Source organism: Cygnus atratus, chromosome 1 (assembly GCF_013377495.2).
Source record: "Cygnus atratus isolate AKBS03 ecotype Queensland, Australia chromosome 1, CAtr_DNAZoo_HiC_assembly, whole genome shotgun sequence".
Classification (NCBI taxonomy): domain Eukaryota; kingdom Metazoa; phylum Chordata; class Aves; order Anseriformes; family Anatidae; genus Cygnus; species Cygnus atratus.
The window spans coordinates 103,277,777-103,304,419 of record NC_066362.1 but is presented as its reverse complement, the minus strand read 5'-3'; the positions used below and the strand labels follow the sequence as shown (position 1 = coordinate 103,304,419).

The 26,643-nt window shown below is 40.2% G+C and overlaps 1 protein-coding gene across 1 annotated transcript; it reads left to right on the top strand.

Moving 5' to 3' along the window:
• Nucleotides 1-952: 952 nt before the first annotated feature.
• LOC118247784 (putative DBH-like monooxygenase protein 2) lies at nucleotides 953-25,766 on the top strand. The gene is made up of 15 exons (XM_050711781.1): nucleotides 953-1,075; nucleotides 2,393-2,605; nucleotides 5,015-5,161; nucleotides 6,125-6,286; nucleotides 6,790-6,873; nucleotides 8,293-8,460; nucleotides 9,422-9,524; nucleotides 10,624-10,790; nucleotides 13,241-13,332; nucleotides 15,685-15,781; nucleotides 15,975-16,034; nucleotides 16,912-17,042; nucleotides 17,311-17,425; nucleotides 18,147-18,275; nucleotides 25,683-25,766. The coding sequence occupies exons 1-15, from the start codon at nucleotides 953-955 to the stop codon at nucleotides 25,764-25,766; spliced, it is 1,875 nt and encodes a 624-aa protein (XP_050567738.1).
• The last annotated feature ends 877 nt before the right edge of the window (nucleotides 25,767-26,643 follow it).

Below are 26,643 nucleotides of genomic sequence, written 5' to 3'. Positions count from 1 at the left end.
CTGGGCCTCTCTGGAGCAGAGAAGCTTTAAAATGTTGGCATTGTACTACATAATTCGTAAAAGAAACCACAAATGTACTTGCTGCCTACAGCAAGGCTGTCAACAAAGTAAGTGGAGATCTAAGAAATCTCTATGCAATGTGATCTGTTTAAACCCTATCCCTGAAGATCAGATTAGATATCTCTCCTTCTCTGTTACTCATTTTTCCTGCAAGCACTTGTCTCAGCAGAACAATACAAATGGGCTTTTTTTTTTTCCTAGCAAGTAAGTCAGAATGAAATACAACCTTCTTCAAAATCCACAGCCCCAGGCTATGTTTTGTAGTGCATTATGCAACTGGGCAAATTGTAGATGAGATTCACAAGGCAATTCCTGGCAGAACTGGTTGGAAGCCTGCTGAGGCTCTTTGTTTTTCTTATTAGTACTCTGAATCCTCCTGGAAACCATGTTAAGATATATGGAAGACAGGGAGGTGATTGGAGACAGCCAACATGGCTTCACAAAGGGCCAGTCAGGTCTGACTAACTTGGTGGCCTTCTAAGACAGAATGACAACATTGGTGGACAAGAACAATGGATGTCATCTACATTAACTTGTGCAAAGCGTTTGATATGGTCCCACAGAATATCCTTGACTGTAAATAGGAGAGACAAGGATTTGATGGATGGACTATTCAGTGGATAAAGTATTGGCTGGAGGGCTATACTCAAAGAGCTGCAGTCAATGGTTCAATATGCAGGTGAAGACCTCTGACAAGTGGTGTCCCTCAGGTGTCTGTACTAGGACTGGTACTGTTTAATGTCTCTATCAGTGACATGGACAGTAGGATTTAGTGCATCTTAGCAAGTTTTCAGATGACACCAAGCTGAATGTTGCAGCTGATATTCCAAAGGGAAGGGATGCCATCCAGAGGGACCTTGATAGGCTTGAAAAGTGGGCCCATGTGAATCTCATGAAGTTCAACAAAGCCAAATACAATGTCCTGCACCTGGGCCAAGGCTATCCCAAGCATCAGTACAGACTGGGTGATGAATGGATTGAGAGAAGTCCTGTAGAGAAGGACTTGGGAGTTCTGGTGGGTGAAAAACTCTACATGAGCCAACAATGGACTCTTGCAGCCCAGAAGTCCAATTTTTCCTAGGTTGCATCAAAAGAAACATGCCCAGCAGGTTGAGGGAGGTGATTCTCCCCCTCTACTCTGCTCTCATGAGACCCCACCTGGAGTACTGCGTTCAGCTCTGGGGCCCCCAGCACAAGAAGGACATGGACCTGTTGGAGCAAGTCAAGAGGAGGGCCATGAGGATGATAAGAGGGCTGGAGCACCTCTCCTGTGAAGAGAGGCTTAGAGAGTTCGGGTTGCTTAATCTAGAGAAGAGAAGTCTCTGGGGATACCTTATTGGGGGTGCCTTATTGTGGCCTTCCGGTACTTAAAGAGGGCTCACAAGAAAGGTGGGGAGGACTCTCTATGAAAGGAGTGTAGCGATAGGACAAGTAACCAGTAATGTTTTTAAACTGAAGAAGTATATTTAGATTAAATATAAAGAAGAAATTCTTCCCTATGAGGGTGGTGAGGAACTGGGACAGTTTGCCCAGAGAAGTTGTGTAACTCTTCACCCTGGAAGTATTCAGGTTAGATGGGGCTTTGAGGAGTCTGATCTAGTGGAAGATGTCCCTACCAATGGCAGGGGGGCTGGAACTGGATGATCTTTAAGGGACCTTAGGTTGCTTTTAACCCAAACAATTCTATGGTGCTACGATAGGGCCTTTTGTCCATATAGCTCCAGTCCAGATTGCTACCACAGGAGCCCTCTTTATATAGCTTCACTATAGCTTCCTCTGATAAAACAGGAACTAAAGCTCACCAGCCTTTTTCTGGCAAACTTTCCAATAATTATTGCACCAGGCAATAGGGTGGTACAGTCAGGGTTCATTTCAGCATTTGCAAGGAAAGACAGGTAGTCAGAAGAGCTCTTTTTCCTTTGGGAAAAGAGACATCATTCACCTATTCTAAGGAGTACTGGGTAAAACAAAAACATTTCGTTGCTTTTTTTGGCTGTGTGGTACAAAAGATCTCTTAAAAATGTTGTAATATGTACAGGGGATGGACTAGTATGGTTTCACAGAGGCAGGGTGCCAGGACATATTATGTAAGGTGTTGATCTTTCTTAAATGTTAAATTGGATATAAAACAGTTGGTTTCCAGTTCCCCTTTCTGGCAACAGGCCAGTCTCATGTAATTCCATATAAGATGGGCCCCTCACAGCAGAATAGCTGCTCAGGATAACAACAGAACACAGAAATTGCAGCGGTCCTGTGGATAATGTCTGTTCTCTTCTCAAGAATAAAGGGCATGCTCTTCCTCTTGTTCCTCACATGGTTTTGTTCTGGTCAGCCTGAACCTCCACTCTTACGTTTCTCTGTCTACCTGGATCCTTCAAACATGGTATACCTTCGTTGGGACCATGATGAACAGGAGATGATGACTTTTGACCTGCAGGTTCACACAACTGGCTGGGTGGCGTTTGGATTCAGCCCTCATGGAGAGTTGCCTGGATCTGACATTGTGATTGGAGGTGTCTTCCCTAATGGCAGCATCTACTTCTCTGTAAGTTGAAAACTCTTCTGAAAAGTCTTCTGCATCCCTCTTTGCCAAGGGCCATATTGTCAGTGTGTTGTCTTGACAGCATATGGGCTTAACCGGCTAAAGCTAGATATCTGGGGCCATTTTAGATGCTATATTAGCCTCCAACTGAAAGAGTCCAAAAGGTCCCAGGACTTCTGCAGGTCCTATATCATGGCTGCTAGCCCCATGCAGCTACCTCACATACACTATAATATGCCAGATGGCACTAGATGTTGTTGTTAGGCAAATAAACTGATCCCATCTTTGAGTCAAAACCACAGCTAGAACCAATTCAATATGATCAAAGCAGTCACCTACCACGAAACTAGAAAAGGCTGCTGGGAGAGTTACTTCAGATAGGATTCTGATGTGAAATTCCTGTTTTTCATCACTTCCTTCCTCTTCAAAGGTTAAATAAAATTCAAGAAAATGAAAGTTTATAGTTTGCTCACTACAGATGTTGAGCGGATAGGGAGGAGAACAACTTTTCACATCTCTCTGCCATTTATGCATTCAGCTGTCTTGATTTTGCGTAGGAGCTCACAGCCTAAGTCTATCAGAATTGTGGTCTAGCTTTGCAAAGTGAAAGAGACCTCCTTGGAGCCTAGCTCTGACTTGAGTACTGTGAATGGGAGTCCTTCTACCAAAGTAAAGTTGTTGGAGAGGCAGTCATCTGGTTTGAACTAGCTTTCTGGGTTTCTTCTGGAGTAAGTGGAGAGATGTGTTCACCTCCACAGGTGGCTTCTTCCTGACAGTGTTAAATGCTCCATTAGGAATAGGATAGGACACCCTTGGGGCTTGATGATTTTTTCCATTGACTGTAAAGGCAATAACTAAGGTTAGATGCCTGATGTTAGGACAGCTGAACTGCAGATGAAAAAAAATGCCCATTAGGGCACTAAATACAAGGACAGTGTGTGTTTGTTTGTTTGAAAGAGAAAAAGTTTAGTATTATCCAGATACAGGAAAAGAAAAAGGTCACACCGATTAAATATCTGCAATTCAAAGTGGTTTTAGTTTGCTCAGACATTTTATTTTCCCTATTCACATAACAGTAAAATGTACTTTGCATGAAATGTGTCTTTACGCTTTTCTAAAGTCAGTGAACTTTGGAGGAGGTAAGGTAGCTAGCTTCACTCATAGTTTAGTTGTTTGCCAAACTGCTGTTGTAATACTGAGTTTCAAATCTTTTTTGTGATTGTGACACAATAAATTATAGGGGTAAATGAAACTATGGGGGGAAATAATACGGTCAACTTAGAAGAAACTGTTGCTTGTACTTTATTTAAGAGTAATTACAAAATAATAATAATAATAATTTAGGGTAAAATGAAAGCAGTTAACAACTCCTGAAAGGTACATCCTAAAATAAGAAATTGAAGTATTCAGTTTCAAAATTATTAATATTAAACATTCCATAATATTCAGATTAAATATTTATCATTTTCAGTGTTTCTCTGCCTTGGTAGCTTTGTTTAAATTAGAAAATCACTTCAGTCCCACAAAAATCCTAGTTTTTATCAGCTTTACTACATATAAGAAAATATGTCCCAATGACTTAAATCTGGAGACATTATAGTAAGCAAGCACATTACTGAACACAAAAATCGACATGTGTTGTAGCCTGTGTGTCATTTCTCCTGAACCCATGGAACAGACTGAGGAAAAATTTGCTAGTTACTGTAAATGGCGTTTATGTGGAGCTTTCTGTTTGTGTTCTTTCCTTAATCCTTTTTCTTGCATCCTTGGTTTTTGTTTTACTCTTCCCTTTTACTTCAACCATGCCAAACTCATTATCTGAATAATGACCAATGGGTGGAAAAACTAGCCAAAAAAATGTTGTTGGATATCTGTTTGTTGTTGTTACAGCTGTTCACTGTTTTTCTCTTTCTTAAGGTATATTTAATTTTACATATTTATTTCGAAGTACTTCACTTACAAAATACTTATCTTTAAATTGTGATCTTAGAAGCTTTGCTATGCCCCAAATATTTCATATTTAAACTACCCCTGTTTTTCAGCAGGGCTTACTTTACCTCCCAGTTCCTGTGTAACTTAGACAAATGTGCTAAAATATCCTGGTATGCAGGAGGAGACTCCCTCTGTCAGGGAGTGGGGAAGATCCTCTAGGATTCATCCTATCCAGGCCACCCTCTGGGCAATGGGACACCAGGGGCTGCTCTTCCCTTGAGAAGCTGTATGTAGCAGGACTGGATGGGAGTTATCTTTGATTTATTTGTGGAAATTGGCAGTGAAAGTGGGGGAGATTTTTTGGTGAAAGAAATACTTGGATTATTCAGGTGCCACCAACAGTAATTAGAAACATGACTTCCTGGAGTGTAGGAAGTTTTTCTCTCCTCTCTATGGCTTTTACCACTCTTCCTTTTCCAGGATTTTCATGTGGTAGATGAGGCAACCCTTGAGGAAGATGACAGCCAGGACTACCAACTGCTGTCAGTAACAGAGAACGAGACCTCCACCACCATGCTGTTCAAGCGCCACCTCCGGACGTGTGACTCAAATGACCTGGATATCACAGTAAGGAAGGGGACTGGTCAAACAACAAACCAAACCAAATTGCTCTCATGTCCCCCTGTAGTCCCATTTTCTCTGGATCGGATCTGAGAATAACAAGATTTTCTCACAACAGTAAAGTTACAGGAATATGAAGAAAAATATGGGATCATATGGCCACATTTATAATGCCCGTTTCAAGGGCGTGATATTGATGTGTTTTATATTTTCTTACAATGTTTTCCGTCAAAGAATTGTGATGATGTAAGTCTCAGTGTTTTCTTAAGCTTGAATACAAGTTTAGTCTACGCAAAAATGTTTGTCCAGAGGTAGGTGTATATTCAACATTTTTCCAGAGTTCAAATACATGCTCAAAAAATTAGTTATATTCCTTTGAAGTGACAGACCTTCCCAATTACCTTCACTAATTGGAAGAAATATGATCCCATTCTAAATGGTAAGAAGGTTCAGACTTCCAAGGCTACTGCTGTTCTTACATGGTGGGGCAGATCCAGGCAGGAATGTATGCTCAGTGTTAGCTGCTAATGGAGAATTATGGTACTACAGGTTTTTTAGCATTTTGTGTTAAGTCTTGTAGCAATTCTTAGTAAAAATTTCTGAAGCCAGCACCCTTTATTTGTAAGGAAAAAAAAAAGTGTGTGTATATTTATATATGTGTATATATACATTATATATATACACACAAATATATGTGTATATTGTTTTTGTGCCTGCACAAGGCAAAGTTTATGTGTTACAGTGGTTACTTTCTGTTGTGTGTTCTGATATATTGCTTGATTGCCCATGTGTAACATACGTACCAAACATTCACATTTATAATACATGTGACTTTTAACTGCACGTGGTTAGTATTGTATTGGATTTTAATATGTTTGCAGCGGTATAATGCATATGATGTGAGTGAATGACATATTTATCGTTGATGGGAAGGAATTAAGATTTTCCAGTGAAACACTCTCATTACAGATGGACACAGCACGTCTCATTACTGCATTTGGCACTGATGACACAGTCCAACTCTTTAAGGGCCAAAAATTTTCTAAATCTCTTTTCTTGATGAGATACAGAAGTCCATCCAACTCAACTGACCCTAAAATATTCTTCACCTATGACCTGAGGCTGGACAACGTAAGTATTGGACAAAAAACAGTAGCTCCCAGACTCAATGTCTAAGTTGTGCTTGCTCAGAGATGTGGATAGCTGAACTGGAATCCTGGAGCAGACTACCTGGGATGTGTTAGAGGAGGACAGACTTACTCAGAAAAAAAAAAAAAAAAAAAAAAAAAAAAAGTATGTGCTGTGCGTGAGACTCTAGACATACAGGAATTAAAAATTTTTGATTGAACAGGTTAATTGTTAAGACCTGGTGGAGCTGACCGAAGTATTTTCTCTTCACCAGAATGGAGTCTTGTCTTCTTGAACCTTTAATCATTTCACTCATTGCTACCAAAACCCCATCAGTCTCTTGCTAACTGCATCATCTTTCTCTCCCTCCTGACTGGAGGAACAGAGTCCAGTTCTGTTTTTCATTCTCCTTGCACAGCCTCCTTTTGGCTTCTTCACTTTCCTGCACATGTTATTGTGTTGCCAGAGGAATCTTCAGGTGATTTGTGTGTCTGCTTCTTTTCCAGTTTGCTGTTCCCGTTGAAGAAACCAAGTATGCCTGTACCTTTCTCCCACTGCCCATGGTTAAGCAGAAACACCACATCTACAAGGTAAACTGGTTGGCTGTCTTGCTGGGGAAAAAACAGGACAGAACAGACTTGTTCCTTCAATTATGCTTGCAAGTCTGTCCCTTAGAGCATTTTTAGCATAAATCTGGGAGCATTCCATGTGTCCTTCACTGCCATTGGGATGAGCCAGTGAATTTGTCTGGATTGTGTAAAAATATTCTCTGCCTCATTTCTAACCTTGGAATTATCTTTATGTACATCACACCCGAAGAAATCTTCCTACAAGTCTGATTCTCTCAGTGTAATGAACTCAGGCCATGTTACCTATCAGTATCTTTGAGAGCAAAGGGAGCCTGCAGAATTTTCTGTATTTGATAAGAATTCAAGGACTTTTCCTTTTGTTCTTGGAAATTTCTAAGCATATCTATATAAAAGGCAAATTAACACTTGAAGCAGTTTAAAGATTGAATATGGAAAGGGAAGGGAGGGGAAGGGAGGGGAAGGGAAGGGAAGGGAAGGGAAGGGAAGGGAAGGGAAGGGAAGGGAAGGGAAGGGAAGGGAAGGGAAGGGAAGGGAAGGGAAGGGAAGGGAAGGGAAGGAAAGGAAAGGAAAGGAAAGGAAAGGAAAGGAAAGGAAAGGAAAGGAAAGGAAAGGAAAGGAAAGGAAAGGAAAGGAAAGGAAAGGAAAGGAAAGGAAAGGAAAGGAAAGGAAAAACATGAACTTACCAAAGCTAGTTTAATTCTCAAATTGAGACAATTTTGCTTTAATGTCACCCAACCCTTCTTAATTTTCCAGGTTTTGAAGGTTTAAAAAAGAGATGTTCTAATGAATTGACATAAAATTTCAGAAGGAAGAATTTACATGGACTGGAAAAGCAAGAATTTAAAAGACAAAAAGAAAAGCCTACAGAACAAACTCAGGAGTTTTAGTCAGTTCTGGTGGTAACATCAGGATTTTGAGGCCTGATCTCACTGGTACTAGTAAAACTTCAATGATTCATAAACAGATCCAGGTTATTTGCAGATTTATTTTAAAATATCTTGATTATAGTTGTGCTGGCACAACTGAGGGGACAGCAAGTTACAGTGAACCTAGATCAAGCATCCAAGGTCAAGGTTCTTTATCTTGCTATTCAGCCAATAAAGTGGTTCATGAGGTAAACTAGTTATATTTGTAGTCTGGAATCACACTGCCCAACATAGTAGGGCAAATAGACATCCCTGTAATTCTGACTAAAGAAACGTGCTTTAGAGGAAGGTGCAATTCAATTCTGGAAAAAATGGACTCTGCTGGGTGAGTATGGAAATTAGTGGATAAACCATCATCCAGTTTGCCATTCACCTTGTGAATCTGATTATCTGTTCACTCAAGCTGTGGTTAGCTGTTCTTCCTTGTTCCTTGGGAAATAAATGTATTAGGATTGAAAATAACTTCTTTTTTGTCTCTTTCTCTTGCTTACAGTTTGAACCTGTAATAACACCCCACAACATAACTTTAGTTCATCATATTCTGATTTATGCCTGTGGCAATGCCAGTGTGTTACCAAGTGGCATAGATGATTGCTACGGAGCCAATCCAGATTTTGCCCTGTGCTCCCAGGTGGTTGTGGGCTGGGCTGTTGGAGGAGAGGTGAGTCTGTGGGGCCCGTTCCCTTCCTTATTTCTTGTTGTGAATAGTGGTAACCCCTCTTGTCAGCTTATCCAGTAAGACCTCACTGTCCTGCAGAGCCAATCAAATTGGGGGACTCTCGTTCTGTTCTCACTCAAGTCATCTGTGGGATCAGCTGAAGATGCTGATTTCTACATAGCTGTTGATACGCAGAGTGTATGTGCATGTTATTATCATACAGGCATTGAACAGTTATTATATGTCAAATAGTAAGGCTTTCATTCTGACCTTTTGATAATGTTGACATTAACGTGACAAAACTCTCCTTGGACTAATCTTGCATAAGAGAAAGGAGCGTACCTACTCGCTGCCTTCATTCCTACTGGCTCCACTTGTTTTTCAGCATAATAAAATTAAAAGTTAGGTGAAGTTGGTGCTCATGGATGAGTGGTTTAGTTGATAGTCAGGGTTACACAAATTATAGCATCTATATTGTGATGGTTACTTCACTTCTCAGAGCAAAATGTATTTTGTAGTTCTATGGTATGGATGTACATGGGGAGGAAAAGATGTAGGAGATGAATTTTAGACAAAACACATTCGTTTTATTTAGATTTCGAATTATGCAGTTCCAATGCTGATGTGAAATTCAATGCAAGAATTTATACTTTATATAAATATCCTATAAGATATAGTAACAAAATAAAAACGAAACCAGTCAAAAGGATAATGGAAAAATAAATTTTGAAAATTCTTCCTTATTTCAATTCAGAAAAAAAAAATAGAACAGGAAGAATTTTTGACAACATTTTGGTTTTTAACAAAGTCTAAAAAAATATTCACAGATGCAAGAAAATCAAAACTTTATTTTTCTAAGTTTCCATATTCTGTCCCTGTCAAAAAAAAAAAAAAAAAAAAAAAGAGAGAGAGAGAGAAGAGTTAAAATTACTAATTACTTCATGTATCTTTATTTCTCCACAAGTCTTATCAGTTTCCAGATGATGCTGCATATTCCATTGGGACACCTTGGGACCCTCAGTATGTCCGACTGGAAATCCATTACAGCAATTTTGACTTAGTATCAGGTGGGTAATGTTGGGCAGTTGTCTGACAAAGAACAGCAGCAGGATGGTAGTCTCAGACTTCACCTACATACCAATTAGGAAAGAGTTACTGTGTGAAATCCTTCCATGTATTGATCAGTACAACCTTCAGACAGTAAGAGGAAACTTAACTGGCTCCCATTCAGGAAGAATTCTAAAGTTATACCTGCCTAGGTTAGACAAGTCTTGTTATAGAGAAACCTAAGCACATCTATCTGCTGGTACATACTAGCAGGTACGGTACATGGGAGTGTTAGGAAGAACATCAAGAAAAGGTGGGCATTGTGGGAAAGAGGAGCAGAGTGAAAAGTGTCAGACTGACTACAGGAGAAATAGGAATATCAGGTCAGGATGAAGTCCTGAGAGGCTAATAGTATCACCTCAGGCTTCTACCATGACCTCCAGCACTCAATCCCTATGACAAGTGATGAAGGATGCTACCATGTTATTTATTATCATTTTACAGTAGGCAAAACTAAAGTTTTGATAGAAACCACCTGAGCCTATAGGCAGGATCAGACTGAGATACACTGTGAGTGAAGATTTGTGCAACCATGCACCTTGCATGACTTTGAGATTGTACATGACAGTGAATCGTGTCACTGCAGGTAGGGTGGAGGGCTTAGGCCCTCCTGTCAATCTGTGCCTATTCCAGTTCCGTAATTGGGAATGAGACACTCTAGGTGGTGTTGCTTCAGGCCCCTCTGCTGATAACTAGCCAGTGCTCCCTCTTGAAGAAGAATGGGAAATTATCCAGAGTCAGGACAACAAGGCATGCCTGGAGGCCCAGGGGTGGGAAGAGGGCAGAGGTAAAGGAGAACACAGAACACAAGGGACTCAAGGTACAGTCGTGAACAGAACAAGGTACAGATGTGAGCAGAACAGACTGATGTGTACAGGGTACTGACAGTCAAGCAGTGGATATCTGGGTATTGAGGGGACTGGGGATGTGGACGTGGGAGCTGGGAAAGGTGAGGATTCAGACATGCACAGGATGGATGGAAAACCAAGGAAATGGGTCATGTAAACCAGAGATGTTTCTGGAGTCATTGCTGAAGGAGCGGTTATTTTTATTTTAAAGGCTTGATCGACAGTTCAGGGGTACGAATCTACTATACACCAGAGGTACGAAAGTACGATGTGGGGGTACTGCAAACAGGCATCTTCACTTTCCCTGTGCATTTCATTCCTCCTGGAGCAGAATCCTACAGATCTTACGGCCTTTGCAATTCAAGCCAGTTTGATGAAGTGAGTGTGGGGGAAAGACATAAGAAATCCTTCTTGTTTTCTTGATCTTTCTCACTTTGGTCTTTCGTCTTGCTCTAGACACGTCCAAAAGCCATTTGGTGCAGGGTGCCATCTTGCCTTCCATTTCTGCATGTTGCAAAATGAATATCTTTTCCAGCAAAACTGCTCAGAAGAGACCCAGGGTTTGACCCAAGAGCATTAGCAGAGCTGTGTAAGCATGTCAAAATCATGGCTTAAGTACCCATTCACAACATCTAAGTAAATGGTGTGTGTGTGTGTATAAGCAAAGAATGTAAAGCTTCCCAAGACCCCCAAGGGAGTCTGTTCCACCATACGTGAGAACTTTGTCCTACCACAAGGTATGTGGTACTGGTGCAGGAAGGCAGGTGCTGGGCTGGGAGGATGTGGTGCAATCTCTCAGGTCAAGAAGATACCTCTAGGGCAGAGAGCTCACATCCCTCTAAAAACTGCCATGGGGTTGCTAACAACAGTCAACTCCAGTGGACTGTAGGGTCCAGGGGATTTACCCCCTCCAGGACTACTAGATACTCCTTTCACTGTTCCCAGTCCCAGCCAGTGCTGAGACTGGGGGCAAACTCCAAAGATACAGACATCCTCCACTCCATCCCACCTACCCAAACACACACGACCAGAGAGTGGTCTCAGCTGGCCACTGACAGATCAACACGGACAGGAGTACAGTACCTTTACAGGTACCACATGGGTGAGCACAGACATGGGGGTACCCTTGAGAGCACAGACAACACAAATGACCCAGTCCCGTTCCTCCTATCTGGCAAATCAAGGTTAAAATTCACTAGAGGAATCACAGAATCACAGAATTGAAGGGGTTGGAAGGGACCTCGAAAGATCATCGGGTCCAACCTCTCTGCCAAAGCAGGTTCCTTAGAGCAGGCTGCCCAGGTAGGTGTCCAGACAGGCCTTGAATATCTCCAGAGAAGGAGACTCCACAACCTCCCTGGGCAGCCTGTTCCAGTGCTCCGTCACCCTCACTGTGAAGAAGTTCTTTCGCATGTTGGTGCGGAACTTCCTGTGCTCTATCTTGTGGCCATTACCCCTTGTCCTATCCCCACAAACCACTAAAAAGAGGTTGGCCAAATCCCTCTGTCTCCCACACCTCAGGTATTTACACACATTGATGAAATCCCCTCTCAGTCTTCTTCTCTCCAGGCTGAACAGACCCAGGTCTCTCAGCCTTTCTTCATAGGAAAGATGCTCCAGGCCCCATATCATCTTTGTGGCCTTCCGCTGGACTCTTTCCAGGAGATCCCTGTCTTTTTTTGTAGTGGGGAGCCCAGAGCTGGACACAGTACTCCAGGTGAGGCCTGACAAGGGCAGAGTAGAGGGGGAGGATCGCCTCCCTTGACCTGCTGGCCACGCTCCTTTTAATGCACGCAAAGAATTGGAAGGAACATGCACATACTCTCATGCAGCTCTCACATGTACTCATACTTCTGGGTCACTCCAATTTCTGGTTCGCTCTGTAAGTCCTTCCAGTATTTGTGCCCAGACCTAGGCACCTTTTATGCAGTGTCTTGCGGGGACCTTGAGTCTTACATATATGTAGTACAGAAGGCACACTCACACAGAAAATAATTAGCAATAGAGTGTAACAAGGTAGTATATATAGACTGCAGAGGTCAAGTACCAGGCTTGGCCAGACTAGTACACTGACCTTAACTCTGCTGAAGTACATTTGGACTCTCTCCTTCCTCTCCCCGTTGTCCTACGTTTGTTACTATTTCCCTACCTTTGATATTTTCCCTAAACATCCCATAATGCATTTTGCACATTCCCACAATCCACTTACAACATCCCATAAATTTTACATTTAATTGAGCGATTTTACATTTTTACAATTTTAAAAGTTTTACTATTTTAATTGAACATCCTATTAGAGGTTTGCTCCTTCTTATGAGCCCTGAGGTAACCTTGATTTTCTTCTTCTCACCAGTTATTAGGATTCTCTTTGAACCTTTTCTGGTTTACACTTTGGTCATTCTTTTAATAGCCCATTCATTGTTCAGTCTTATGATTTTTGATGTTTCTCTTTCCATTCCTTGGTCTTTGTTAGGGTTCAGGTATCTACATGTTTAACTTACTACCTCTTTTCTATCTTGTCTTTTTTTTTTTTTTTTTAGCTTGTAATAGCTGATAGCAAAATATACTTACAGTACCCAGCCTGAGAAATCATAGACTCAGACACCTATTTCAAACTACCTAAAGTGAAATTTTCAGAAAGGCTCACCAGAACAACCTTTCAACAGTAACAACCTCCATGAGGGGACAGGCTAAAACTCGTTTTTTAAAAAAAATGCTAAGTTGACATTTAGAGAGGTTCAGTCAAGCTTTTGACTTGATGGGCAGGCTTAAATGTGTATTGCTAAGCTCTGACTGTGAGGCCATGACCCACTTTTTTTGGACTGCAGATGAATGGGACACCGGTTCCAGATCTGCACATCTTTGCCTACTTGCTTCACACTCACCTGGCTGGCAGAGGAGTGAAGGTTACCCAGTACAGGTAAGAGACATATTCTTTCCCCTGCCATGGGCTCAGTCACTGACTCTTCAGTCAGAGTGGACAAGAATCCTGTTCCTGGGGTCATTTCCATTCTGTTAGTGCAGGAGACTCCATAGAGTCTGAACTGTAGTGCCAACAACTAGCTCTTAGAGAAAGATGGGTCAGTTCAGTGAAGAGTGAAAGACTAGGAATGCATGTGCTGTCAAATAAGATAGCCCCAGGCAGTGAGTTCAAGCACTGCACTGCTGCTCTTCTACACTGGTCAGCTGCAACAAGGTGCTCTGACATGTCTGGCCCTGCTTGCCAGACTCAGCCCAAGGCTATATAGGTGCACTTCTGTGGTTTGCATGTACCAGTTCCCATGGACTGTATAGGCAAAATTATAGTGGGTTTGGTTTCCTTTACCATCCTCCCACTCTAAAGATTTCTTCTCCCCTATGCACTGTCTGATCACACCCCAAGCCATGAGACATGAGCTCTCACTTTCAACCTATGAAAATAGCAAATCATGGTCTGCAGCATAGTGTTTGAACACTACTTCTGCCAATTTAAATTTATAAATAAACTGAAGCGGGGGGGGGGGGAGTTGTGCTTTAGGCCAAAAAGGCGTAACAGAGGTCCAAGTGCTTGGCAGCATAGGTATGAACACTTTCTCTTCCTTAGGTTTCTAATTTCAGAACAACCCAGTATGAGCCAAGCATCACACTTCAGACTTTACAGGGAGTCAGGCACTTAGACCTTTCTATTTAGCCCAAGAACAGTCCATGCTGTTTAGCCATATGGGTGTAGCCCAAGACGTTCCAGCAACATTATAATATTAGAGTGCTCACTGTGACACCTTCGAGGTGAGGTTCTCTGACTGTCTACACAGCATCACTGATGCATCTGGGGTGTAATGTGGGTCCCATCAGGAATGCCAAGAAACTTTGGCATTGCTTGGTCTTTATGTGGCTGTGCTCTCACACTAAATTCCCAGACCCCTCTGTCTAGAGAGTTCATAGGATCATAGAACAATTTGGGTTGGAAGAGACCCTAAAGATCATCCAGTTCCAACCCCCCTGCCATAGGCAGAGACACTTCCCGCTAGACCAGTCTGCTCAAAGCCCCATCCAACCTGACCGTAAACATTTCCAGAAACTGGACTTCAACAACTGCTCTGGGCAACCTGTTCCAGTGCCTCACCACCCCTGTAGTGAATAATTTCTTCCTTATATCTAATCTAAACCTAACTTCTTTTAGTTTAAAACCATTACCCCTTCTCCTATTTGTTCAATTTACTTAGGATGAACATATATATGAGAAAAGACTCTTACAGATTTCATCATGCTAGGACCATGCCCTGAAATCACCTCAAGCACAAGTTCCAAACCAGAAAGTCAAGTCAAATTGAAACAATTTCTGAACAGATCTGATTCAGTCGCAGTGAGCTGTGGGGGGTGATTATTCTTTTCTGGGATTTCCCTTGTAGGATGACTATGTTGTTCTTAGTTATTTGTCTAATTAGTGGAGCCCTCAGCCTGTTTGGAAGTTGGTCTTGGTAAAATATAGCCGATTGTGATTATCCTTGATAACAATTTAGGGACTTACTGTGGTTGTCCCTGGCTGAAAATTTCTCTCTGGAAGGTGGCTTTTTTTCTGGAGCCTTTGACTCAGGGCCTTGGTAGCACAGGTCTCTCTCCTTTTTAGGTGTTTAGTTTCAAAATATTCCTACGTGCCAAAGCACCCATAGCAAGTATATGTGAAGAAGGTAAAGCTATGTTGTTCCAAATGATAGCAGTAGTTTGGGGCTCCTTCTTTTTATGCAAGTCACATGATACACATAAACTGTGTTATGTGACAAAGCATCTTCTTTCTTGGCATTTTAGAGGTACTCAGCAAGATATAAGGACTTGTAATGTTGATGGATTAACAATGCTCAAGCTGAGCAAAGACCACCTAAAGAGCGGTATCAAAAAGCAATGTAGAAATAGCAAATAAAAATGAAAATAGCAGTATAGAAATATCAGATTTACTTTAACCTACTTTTGATGCACCTGCATGGGAGGGCCTACACAGCTTGCCAGCTCTACTATGCTAGGGTCAGAGAATCTTTCTTTTTGGTGCTTTGTAGTGCAGGTATTGGAGTTCTTAATTCTGGGATCCCAGAAAATTTTAAAAAGAAAAAAAAAAGATTTTGAAGTGTGTGTTTGGGACCATCACTAAAACTGTGTTGTGTAAGTTATGTAAAAAAGAGATCAAGCATGATGTCTGGATGGGATTTTCCTCGGCTCCATTTATTTCATCTGGGAATCAGTTATTCCACACTCCCCTCTGCAAACATTATAACCCTCTCCCCTTGTACATCTTTGCCAGGAATGGAAAACAGCTGGGGATCATCTGTGAGGACAACAAGTATGACTTCACCTTGCAGGAGATTCGGGACATGAAGGAAATCCTTGTAATCAAACCAGTACGTTCATTCCTCTTCTGGAATGTAGCTGTGGGAGAGCAAGCTGGGGAGGTGACATGTGTCAGAGATGTTAGAATATGTTGACATATTCTGTCCTTCATTCCACTTCAGGCCTTGGCCTCTTTCCTGCATGTGGTTGTTGTCTGTGGTTTGTCTGTACAGCTCTGATGGTATGACCTACTGTGTTCCCTAGGGGGATGAGATCCTGGTCGAATGTAACTTTCAGACACTGGATCGGTCAGGGATTACTTTTGTAAGTTTGTTTTTCTACCTACCATTTTTCCATTGCTTTTAAAATTAGTTTAGTCCCATTAAAATCCTTTGGGCAAAGCAAATATGGCACTGTCAAATGCTTCTAGTGCTAGACACAATATCAGACATACTGAGGCATGCCTTGCAAGGTTGTGCTGTGGCTGGAGAGTAGCTCACCATTGAGACCCTCCTACTCTAGGCTTATGAGCAGATCCCAAAGATGTCTTGCACCTAATACCATACAAGCTAACCCTTGTCCAAAAAGTCATATGCAAGTAGAGAAACTTGCAGCTGAGTTGTTTTTCAATCATTGAACAACTGTATTTAGTTGACAGTTTGGGTCAAATACAGAAAGTGAACTAATCTTGCAGCTGGATCTGATCTGGACTTCTCAAAATATAAAGTCATTCTTTTTAACTCTTCTTGTTCAGATCTCAACCACCAGTTTAATTATACATTTCTGCACAACACAGCACATAAGCAATTATTGTCATACTCTAGCTTCATAACTGACTTATTTTAGAGCACATACAATGCAGAGCAGATCAAATATTATATATATATATATATCAGATATTCCCCTTAATGTTTCAGAAGAACTTTGCAAAGTTTCAGACTTTAAGATCCCATAGATTGAAATACAATTACGATAGTCTTCCTGAAAGACAAAACAAGTACATTTAAGTTATAAAATTACAGAGCAGACTCTTTATTGAACTGCCGGGAGAATTCTTTGGTTCTAACTGACAGACAATCAGGTTCTTCTTTATTCACCACACAGGATCTGCAGGACCTGTAAACAAGAGTGCTTTCTTGAGGAGAAACTGTCTCCCCTTTGAATCTCAGTAGACCTCTGAGTCATCCTTATGTCTTTGCAGGCTGGGCCAAGCACCATGAATGAGATGTGTCTCTCATTCCTCTTCTACTACCCTCGTAACAACATCTCCAGCTGTATGGGCTACCCTGACATTTTGTATGTTGCGCATGTACTCAAGCAGGAGGCCTCAGAGTGAGTCTTGAGTCAGCATGTTTCTGGATGTAGCATAGCAAAATGTAGCTATCAAGAATGGTAAATGGAAAAGAGAATGTAAATGAAATGGTCTTAGGGAAGATATACCCACATATCTGGATCTGTCTAGTTGAATTCCCTTGTTGCAGGAATTTATCAATTCCACCACCTTAAAAATCTCTTCTTTTTCCCCTTCCTTTCTTTTTTCCTCCTTCCTCCTCACTGCTTGTCTTCTCTACTTCCCCATTTCCCCTTACTCTCTCCCCAGTGCAGTGGAAGGAATGATGGCCATGGACTTTGTTGACTGGAATAACGAAACTGTCAAAACTGCAGAGAAAGCAGCCAAGGAGGCAGATCAAATAGTTGTGATTAAAACCATTAATGTAAGTCCCCCTTCTGCACAACCTGTGGTTGGGAAAATGGTGTCACCTCTGAGGTTCTGAGAGTTAAGCACAGCTGAAATACAGAGCCAACACACACCACCATGAGAAATACCAGCTTATCTACAGCTTATCTATTGTAAATGAAAGAGAGTACTTGAATTATGAAAGCCCATCTCTTAGGCTGCAACTGCAAGCAACTGTCCAAGAGATGTTTAATAATCATTTACCATTGTTCTAAAAAAATTAAACATTCTTCAGAGAGAAAAAAAAACCTTTTGCATCTCAGTAATATACCAGTGCTTAACAGGTAATGCTACAGAAGGGCATTTTTGATGCAATAAACAATAAAGTAGTGCTGAAGATCCCTCAAGCAACATGGCAGTTAGGACGATCCAGAGAGCTCAATCCCGTGGGACATGGCTTCCTAGCCTTTACTTCTCTAATTACATATTAGCCTCATACTTACTGATCTTACAGATAAATCAGGGGGAAAAAATCTCATAAACTGAGAAAGGATGTAAAATTCATTTTCTCCTGTCTCAGAGGGTTTCTCTTCTGTCTCATGACTTTTTCTGAGATGACTAGTTACTCATCCAGACAACTAGAAAATTGACTAAAACATATCCAAAACTTACAGTGTTATCTCTGAATTCTTGTGGCTCCCAACCTATTTAGACAGAGAAACTGTAATTTTATTTTGCCTCTTTCCTTCCATCCACAGGAAATCCAGAAAAGTGAGAGTGGTCTCATCAGAGACATTCATATTCCAGAGCGGGCTCTCTGTCACAATATTTCTGCAAAACTGACACTGTCAGATCTGAGAGCTACTGCAAACCTTCGTTTGACCGCAGTACAAAACTTTGAATCATCAACCACCAAAGAAACTCTTTCACTTCCTCTTCTTTTTCTCACACAGCTGTTGTTTGCTTGGATTATCTTTTCCTCTGAGTATAGGAAGTGAGGGGCAGAATACTAGAACAGATCACTGGCCTGATGAAGAAGTCACTACAAGTGACCACCTGGTATCAGAGTATTCCAGCCCCAACGTGAACATGAGAAGATACCTAAATAATAGAATATTCTCTCCCTTTGGAAGAAATAGGTTCTGTGTGTATTGACAGTTATTTTATTTTCCTGAAAAATACTTTCTATTGTAGTTTGTTCTAAATCAAAAAAACAATGTACTATAATGCAGTAAAGACAGGAATATGATGTCATTTCTTGAATAGCTGGTGATTAATTATTAAATCCAGAGCTTTCATAGATGGGTTACGATGTATATTTGCTCACAGATATTTCAGTAATTGTTATCTAATCTCTAGTTATATACTCACAACCTGCACTTAGGTCAGTACAGAAAACTAGGCTCCTTAGTTATTAAAATATTTTAATTAATAATCCAAGTAATATATTTGAATCTAAAGCCAGTTTTGCCATATCCAGCAATAAAGCATGTATTCCAATGACTGCACGTCAGGGAATTTATCTATTGATTGCCAGGTAATAATGAGGCAATGGCTGGGTGTTCATTGAATAATAGACCTGAAACATCATCAAAATGTGAAGATATAGAACACCACAAGAATCCCATGCCTTGACATTAAATATATGCAAGTGTAATGGCTAATCTATCATGCTGAAGTTTTCCTGTTTTCCTTTCTAACTGTACATAGATATTTTCTTACAGTGTGACGCCTAAGGAACTGTGACTCTGCAATTAAATTTAGCACTTCAACTTCAACCCTGTCATGATATTCTACAAAGCAGGCTGGGACTCCTCAAAGAAATATCATGAAAATATTCTTTACAAACCAAAATACATTCATATAAAATATTATTAAAAAAAAAAGAAAAAAGAAAAAAGAAAAAAGAGAAAAGAAAAAAAAAGAAAAAAGAAAGAAAAAAAGTTGATATATTACTGGGAAAAGTGAAAAGCAGATATTCTCATTTCTAGTTTTTCCTAAAAGTTCTTTTATCAGTAGAAATATTTTGGCTAAAAGAAGAGTTTTCTATATATAATGTTTAAGTGGAAAAGAGGTGAAACTGACTTCTGAACCATATGAAGTAAAGGTTGTTTTGTTTTTGTTGCATAGTATGTCCTGGGACAGGCCATCGTCCAGAACATAGGCCTTTTATTAACAACTCAAATGTTCTACTATGGAAGACAAAAACATCATTTTAAACCAAAGGGAGACCTGCTGCAGTGTGGTATCTGTAGCATATCAACACTGAACTTGGAGTTCTGCTGGAAGCTTTTACAGGCAAAAATTTTCCATAAAGATGTCTAACAGCATGATGTGAAGTGTACCAGAATAATAATATATTTGCCAAATCCTTCTAAACCATCTTTTTCTGTTAACAATAATTTCCCTTTTTACATGCAATTATATTTCTCCTTGTAAGGCAGAATTTCAAAAGCACCTTTCCTGTGAGTAATTTCCCACAGTTTTTAGTTCCTAAAAAAAAAAAAAAAAAAAAAGGAGAGAGAGAGAGATGAAACAGAAAACAATACAGCCATAATATTTGACTTTATTCAAGGTTTGTCTTTTCTTGCATGTTTCTTAAAAAGGTTACATGAGCTTATGAATTAAAGAGAAAATGAGCATCTGAAGAATGAAACACATCAAACTAAAGGATGGAGGTCAAATGCATTGGGTTGCTTTGCATGACTTCTTACTCATCTACTCATTTGTACGTTGGCACTGGTAGTTCAACATGAAGTCACGTACATGAATGACTTCACAGTAAGCAGACTAACTTTTTCAGTGCACCAACAGATGAATGAATCTGAAAGATTTCATGGCCAAACAGTAAGATGCTCAGTTTCAGTAGGCTAAGCTCCTCAGTTTCAGTAGACTGAAGGTGTATGCTGAGATGCCCTAGAGAAAACCGCAATAGCTTGATAGCATGCATAGGAACCCAAAATCATGTAAAATGGCCTGACCACGTTTTGACTTCTGTAAACCGTATTTCAAGGTGCCATTGCATCTGCAGTAGGTTCGGACAGATTTATGCTCCTGAGAACATGACTAGCAGTAGAAGAGAACATCAAGAATAAATTTTAAATGTTTTTCAATTTTCTGGTTCAAAGTTCCATTGGTCTCTGAACTGTACCCACATTTCCTGAAGCCATTTTTCTCTACTGATAGGTCAAGTTCACAGATGACATTCAAACAGTACAAGCTCTTCAGCTGCAAGTAAAATAGAGGTCCTTCAAAGGAAAAATAAATAAATAAATAAAATGATAACAGTGCAAACAGAGAATGCAGTAGAGCACATAAGGAATTGTGGTCAGTTAAACCCAGCTAGCACCTAAGCACACAACAGATCCTTGCTCATTCCTCCCATCAATGGGATGGAGGAGAGAATAGGAAGGGTAAAAGTCAGAAAAACTTGTGGACCAAGACAAAAACAGTTAAACAAATGAAGGAAAACAAAACAAAACAGCAACAACAACAACAAAAACAAGTGATGCAAAGGTAATCACTCTCCACCTTCCACCAGCAGACTGATGCCTAACGAGTCCCCAAGCCATAGTTACTTTGGAAGAACTTCCCCCTCCAAGTTTTATTGCTGAGCACAGCATCAGAAGGTATGGAATATCTCTTTGGTCAGTTTGTGTCAGTTGTTCCAGATGTGCCCCCTCCCAGTTTCTTGCCCACCCACAGACTCCTCACTTGTAGGGCACAGAGGGAAACAGAGAAGGCCTTCAGGCTGTGCAAGCACTGTTCAGATATGGCTAAAACATTGGGGTGTCACCAATTTGTGTTTTAGCCACGAATCTGAAACACAGAATCACACAGGTTGCTACAAAAAACCTTAGCTCCATCACAGCCAAACCAATCTGAACAGGAAGAACAGGCCAGACCACAAGAAATCAGAATACGTACTTCCTCTGCTTGGTTTAGTAACTTTTCTAGAGTTTACCATAATTCACAAGCTGTGTGACAACTCATCATGTAAACAAATCTCTCTCTTTGCTCCGTTCTCTTTGTACCATGTCTTTCACAGTCCTCTTCCTGGTTTTTCTTTTACAGCCATGGCAAGAACAAGACTACCAGAAGAAACCTTTTCATGGTATATATTCATATGTGATTACCTATAAGACCCTCTTCTTATACTGGTACAACCTGCCATCAGGTCCTCTCTTCCTCACGTACAAAACTAGAGTTCAAGTTGACATCAGAAAGAATCATAATTAATACTTTCTTTTTATGAGAGTGCATACTGTGGTTGATGTAATCTCTGATGTGTACGCTGATAGGGGAAGGATCATGGGTTTGTGCACTTTTTTATATCATGTAGGTCTTGTTATTATATAAGCTACTGTCAGTTGCCCAGGTTTGCTCAGACAGTTCTGGTGAAGTACTGGTCATCACCAGGAGCAGCTATCATTAGCTGGTTTGATTCCTTAACTCTTCAGAGATCTCTATCCATGGTAGCTCTCTGGTGGCGTCATTTTTTGGTTATGAGTATGGTATGTATTTCATCCTACAAGTCAGGTATACACAGATATGCCATGTCAACATCTCCTCTGGCACAAATTTCAGAATTATGGTTTTAGTCACCATATTGACTCTTCCAAATTTCAAGTTTCATACTGGAAGTTTCCAACAAATTCTCTCCCTACACTCCCCAAGGCAGAGCCTTTGCTTATTTTGACAATAATTAATATACCAGGTAAAAACACTTTTTGACTTTAAAAGCAAGCAACAGAGTGGTTAGAAGGATAACTAAGCAGTGTGGATTCCTTCTTCATTGGGCTGATGAATATTAAATGGCTAGTAATTATCTTACCTAAAACTGAAGCACGGGCAGAAAAAAAATGATTTGCTTTGAAGGCAAACTCATGAGGAGAATCCCAGATTCCAAAAGATTCCAAGAGAATCATCCAGACATCTAGAGCTGTATCCCAAATAAAATATATTAGTGAGATCACTGTGTTCTTCTTAGTAACGTTATCTTAATTCTCACAATTCTCACTTAAAAAATAATAACAATAATAAAGCCCCTCCCCTTCAAATTCCTATGGGAATATATCATATTTCTTCTCACTCACAGTGTAGTCAAGTCATGGCAAGGCCAAGAGTACAGAGCTATCCATTCATCCTCCCTTGTACTTTAATGAGGGCAGGAGATTTCTCCGGGCAGATCAATTTGCCTTCAGGGCATGTTAGTAAATCTGGTATTTTCAATTGCTAATTGCTGCTATGAGCACTCCCTTTAAAAATGATTCACAGCACATGGTCCACATACCTGCCATCTTCTGTTCTAAGAAAGCATCGGTCGTGGGGATTAAAAACTTGGAAAGTCTGGGGATTGTTGTGTTTAGGCTAAACTTTTCTAGTTGCTGCCTTTGCAAATTAACCACCCTTGGCCCTTCCTGAAACATGCTGGAGCCATCCCACTTTAGGAATCCCAATTTGCCATCAGAAGTTACCCACAGAGGGGATGAACATGTTTGTGAGCTGCATGAAACCCACATTCCTCAGGACACAGGAATTCAGATGTTTCTGGCTTTAAAAAGCTGCAGCCACATGACAAAACCCTGAAGTGTGGCAGGGTCCTCTTTCAGCAGTATTGAATACATTTCTCTACAGATCAGGAACAAATATATCATACTTTCAGATGTCTGCTTTTGAGAGCGCTGCCTCCTGAACAACTCAGGGTTGCTCCCTATGATGTGCTGCAGGTCCACACTGAGAGCTTTACACTGCTTTTCAGACCTCACTTCTGAATCTGTTCTGTTTTTCTCCTTCCCATTTCATTTAACAAAGTTTGTCTTTTCAAAAGACAAGGGGAAAAAATAGAATTTGAAAATACTAACAATGCCAGAACCCCTTCTAGACAAAGGTCGTCATATCGAGGCTGCAACCTTACCCTTAACCTTAACTCTATACCCTTAACCCTGCTATAAAAAGATCAGTTAGAATCAAACTTCCCCTATCATTACTGGTTTCTGTATGACAGAAGGAAGAAAGAACTTCCTCTTGAGGAAGAAGAGGAGGGAAGTTACAAGCCCGTTACAGCAGAGAACAACTTTTCGACAGCAACAAAGGAAAAAAAGAAGTGGGAATAAGAATGTCAGAAAATCTCATCTATGCTGACTTGAACTTGACTGAATCAAGCAGGTCTAGGCTACAGAAGGACATCAATGTCCAAGGTAGGTCAATCTGTCTGCACTGAGCTTTGTTTTCTTCAACCTCCCTCACAGATATTTTGAAAGAGGGTGGCACCAAAGCCCCAAAGGGGGTGAAAGAAATATAGAGGGCAAAGCTGTGAAAAATTTGCAGGTGGGGTCAATTTTTAGTTTATTTTTTAACCAGAATAAAGGGAATTGTTATAAGGTCTACTTTTCATTTGTCAAGGTGCAAATATGAAGGGGAGTTTCTTGTGTGGTATTAAGAGGTCCAATTTAAGAAATTACTCCACAGCTGAATGTTACTTGATCTCCTGATCCAGGTCTGTTCTTATGTAGCATACTCTGATTCTTACAGCAAACTGATCAGAGGGTTGAGTTCCTCATGTTTCCATTGTTTGAAGCAGTCTCATGCATAGTACAATGCTGCTTTCTGAGCATAGCAAGCATTGTTTTGGGTTTTCTCCCTCCTGGTCTTGCCAGCGCATGCTGCTTGTTTAAGAAATCAAGCATAAAATATTTCATGAACAGATTCAGTTTGATTTAGTACAATGATTTTGCAAAATTCTTACCTAAATCTTATCTTAGCAGTAAGAATTATTACATAAATTTTTGCACTGTTTTTGCTACATCTGCATAAAATTACATCCTAAAATGATAGACATTATAGACTTCATCTCCGTATTTCTTTTTTCTTTTTTTTTCCCTCTTTCTCTGTTTAACATTACTATCTCTTGGACAGGAGTAGTAGTACCTATTTCTTGCCATCCTGCACCTGAATTTTGCATAAAGTGTAATCCCTTGGCATTTATTTTGAGGTGGCTGGAATTTCTAATGCCCCAAGAAACAGTATTCCCATCACCTCTTTCAAATGATTAGCTCACAGCTAGATTGACATACAACCACAGTAGAAGACACTTGATTGAAAGTTCCATTTTACTTATAATTTAATACATGTTCTCCTGCTTACAGCTTTTACACAGTTTAAATAGCATTTTTATATTTCTGGAAATCCCCTATGAACTATTTTCCTGTAAATGTTCATTTAATTTATGCACTGTATCTCCCAGTAAGTATAAATATCTTACACAAAGGAGCTTAGAAAATGTCTTCTGTTCTTTTCCCTCTGGTTTGCTATTTTCTCTATGACAGCAGATTTCCTGGGATCAAATGCATTAATCTCAAAGGAATTAAATTAATTCTATAAGCAGAAGAATGCACTTACAATCATAGAAGATATTAATTCTGTATGGTGATATAAACAATGGACCTCAGTGCTGCATATCAGGATGATTTTGAATGTTTTATAAAATTGCAACATCATATTTGTTCTTTTCTACCTTATTTTTACATGTTCCTACCCTTCCTTCCCCACCTGCCTTCTTCCATTTATTATCTGCAGATGTTGGAGTAGTTCTCAACTTTTCCTCACCATCTTGTTAATAAGTAACCCCTTCAAATTCAGTACGAACTGTAGCTTTCAGGTCTAGTTCCTTATCGTAACCACTCTCACCACTCGCGTTTGTATGTAAATTGGGTAAGACAGTCAGAGACCTTAGACATTTTTTTCCACTTCTGTTTAGATTTAAAGTGTGTGTTCATGTTTCCTCTGTCACTGTCCGCACTGAACTGATGATAAAACAGATCTTTTTTCTGCTTATAGCAAGTCTTGAATACAGTGGGCAAACATATTATTGTGTCAAAATTAAACACTGTCGCATGAATTGCATCAGTTGCTGCCACGTGTTTATCATTTCTCATAATTGCAGTTATTTTTATTACATTTAAATTGTTTCTCTTGTTTTTCTGTTCCCCATTATTTTTGCCTGCTTTTAGATTCTACATACGCAGAACTGAATGTGCAATCCCTAGACACAAGTGCTGTAGCTAGCTATGCATCATCTGGTGAGTTTTCAGCTGTCTGCTAAACTGATATGAATTTAAACAATGTGAAGAGAGGAGTTCATTCCTTGTTTTCAAGAAATGAAGTGATATAAGACCACATGGGACCACATGGAGACAGGAATATACACTTGACTGCTTTATGTAGCCAAAGTAAGGAGCAGCTGATGTGTTGTATTATATACAACTAAACACTTCTTGGATTCACTGGCATAGGAACACAAGATTTATGGGCAGTATCAAGAAATCACATCGCCCAACCTCTATCTGCAACGGCAGTCAAAGGTGTACAACTACTGACGAGTAAGAAGAGGGTAGGCATATATGCTATCTTCCTGTAATAACTTTCACATGCATCCAACTACTCAAGGACTTCCTGAGGCAGACGTGTTTCTATTTGCTTACCATTGGTGGATTTCTCTTTTATGAACTTGCCCAATCTCCCCTTGATTCCATACACAGTCCTGATTTCTATAACATCCTTTGACAAGGAGATCCACAGTTCTTTTAAATATGCAATGAAGAACCAGCTGCATTTGTCTATTCTGAGCTGGCCTACTATTTCAGCTAATGCTCCCTGAAAGAAACAGTAAGCAGCTAAACCCAATCCAAGGTCTCCATGATATTCAGGATTTTATAGTGGGTACCATATTATAGTACCCACTAGGTTCCCTGGTACAGTCTCAGAACAAAGGAAAACACTTTACTCTGAGGGTGGTCAAACAGTGGAACAGGTTTCCCAGAGAGAGATTGTGGAGTCTCCATCTGTGGAAATAGTCAAAACCTGACCTCACAGTCCTGAGCAACCTGCTCTACCTGAACCTGCTTGAGCAAGGGCTTTGAAGTAGGTGTTCTGAAAAGGTCACTTCCAACTTAAATGATTCTGTTATTGTGTGATCAGCTGAAGTTCACAGATCTACTCTAGCTTTTTTATTTATTTATTTATTTATTTATTTGTGGGCTCAGCTCACATTAGATGTGTTACCTTCTAATTCCTGGGTGCAAAGGTAGTTTTAAGAGAGGGATTACAAAACTGCATTAGTAATCCAGCTGTCTCACACCTAACTTGTCTTGGAATTTTTTACTGCACCCATTTGTGTATTTGGGCCATATTCAAGAAACTCTTCACACAAAACTGTCCTGAAATGGGAGATCCACCCAGTTCTTATTCAGTCAA

Bases quoted from the DNA above. Each gene is read 5' to 3' on its own strand.
- LOC118247784 (XM_050711781.1), top strand. From the start codon at position 953: ATGAAGTTCAACAAAGCCAAATACAATGTCCTGCACCTGGGCCAAGGC. The intron at 10,791-13,240 runs GTGAGTGTGGGG...TTTGGACTGCAG, and splicing joins ATTCAAGCCAGTTTGATGAA to ATGAATGGGACACCGGTTCC. The intron at 16,035-16,911 runs GTAAGTTTGTTT...ATGTCTTTGCAG, and splicing joins ATCGGTCAGGGATTACTTTT to GCTGGGCCAAGCACCATGAA.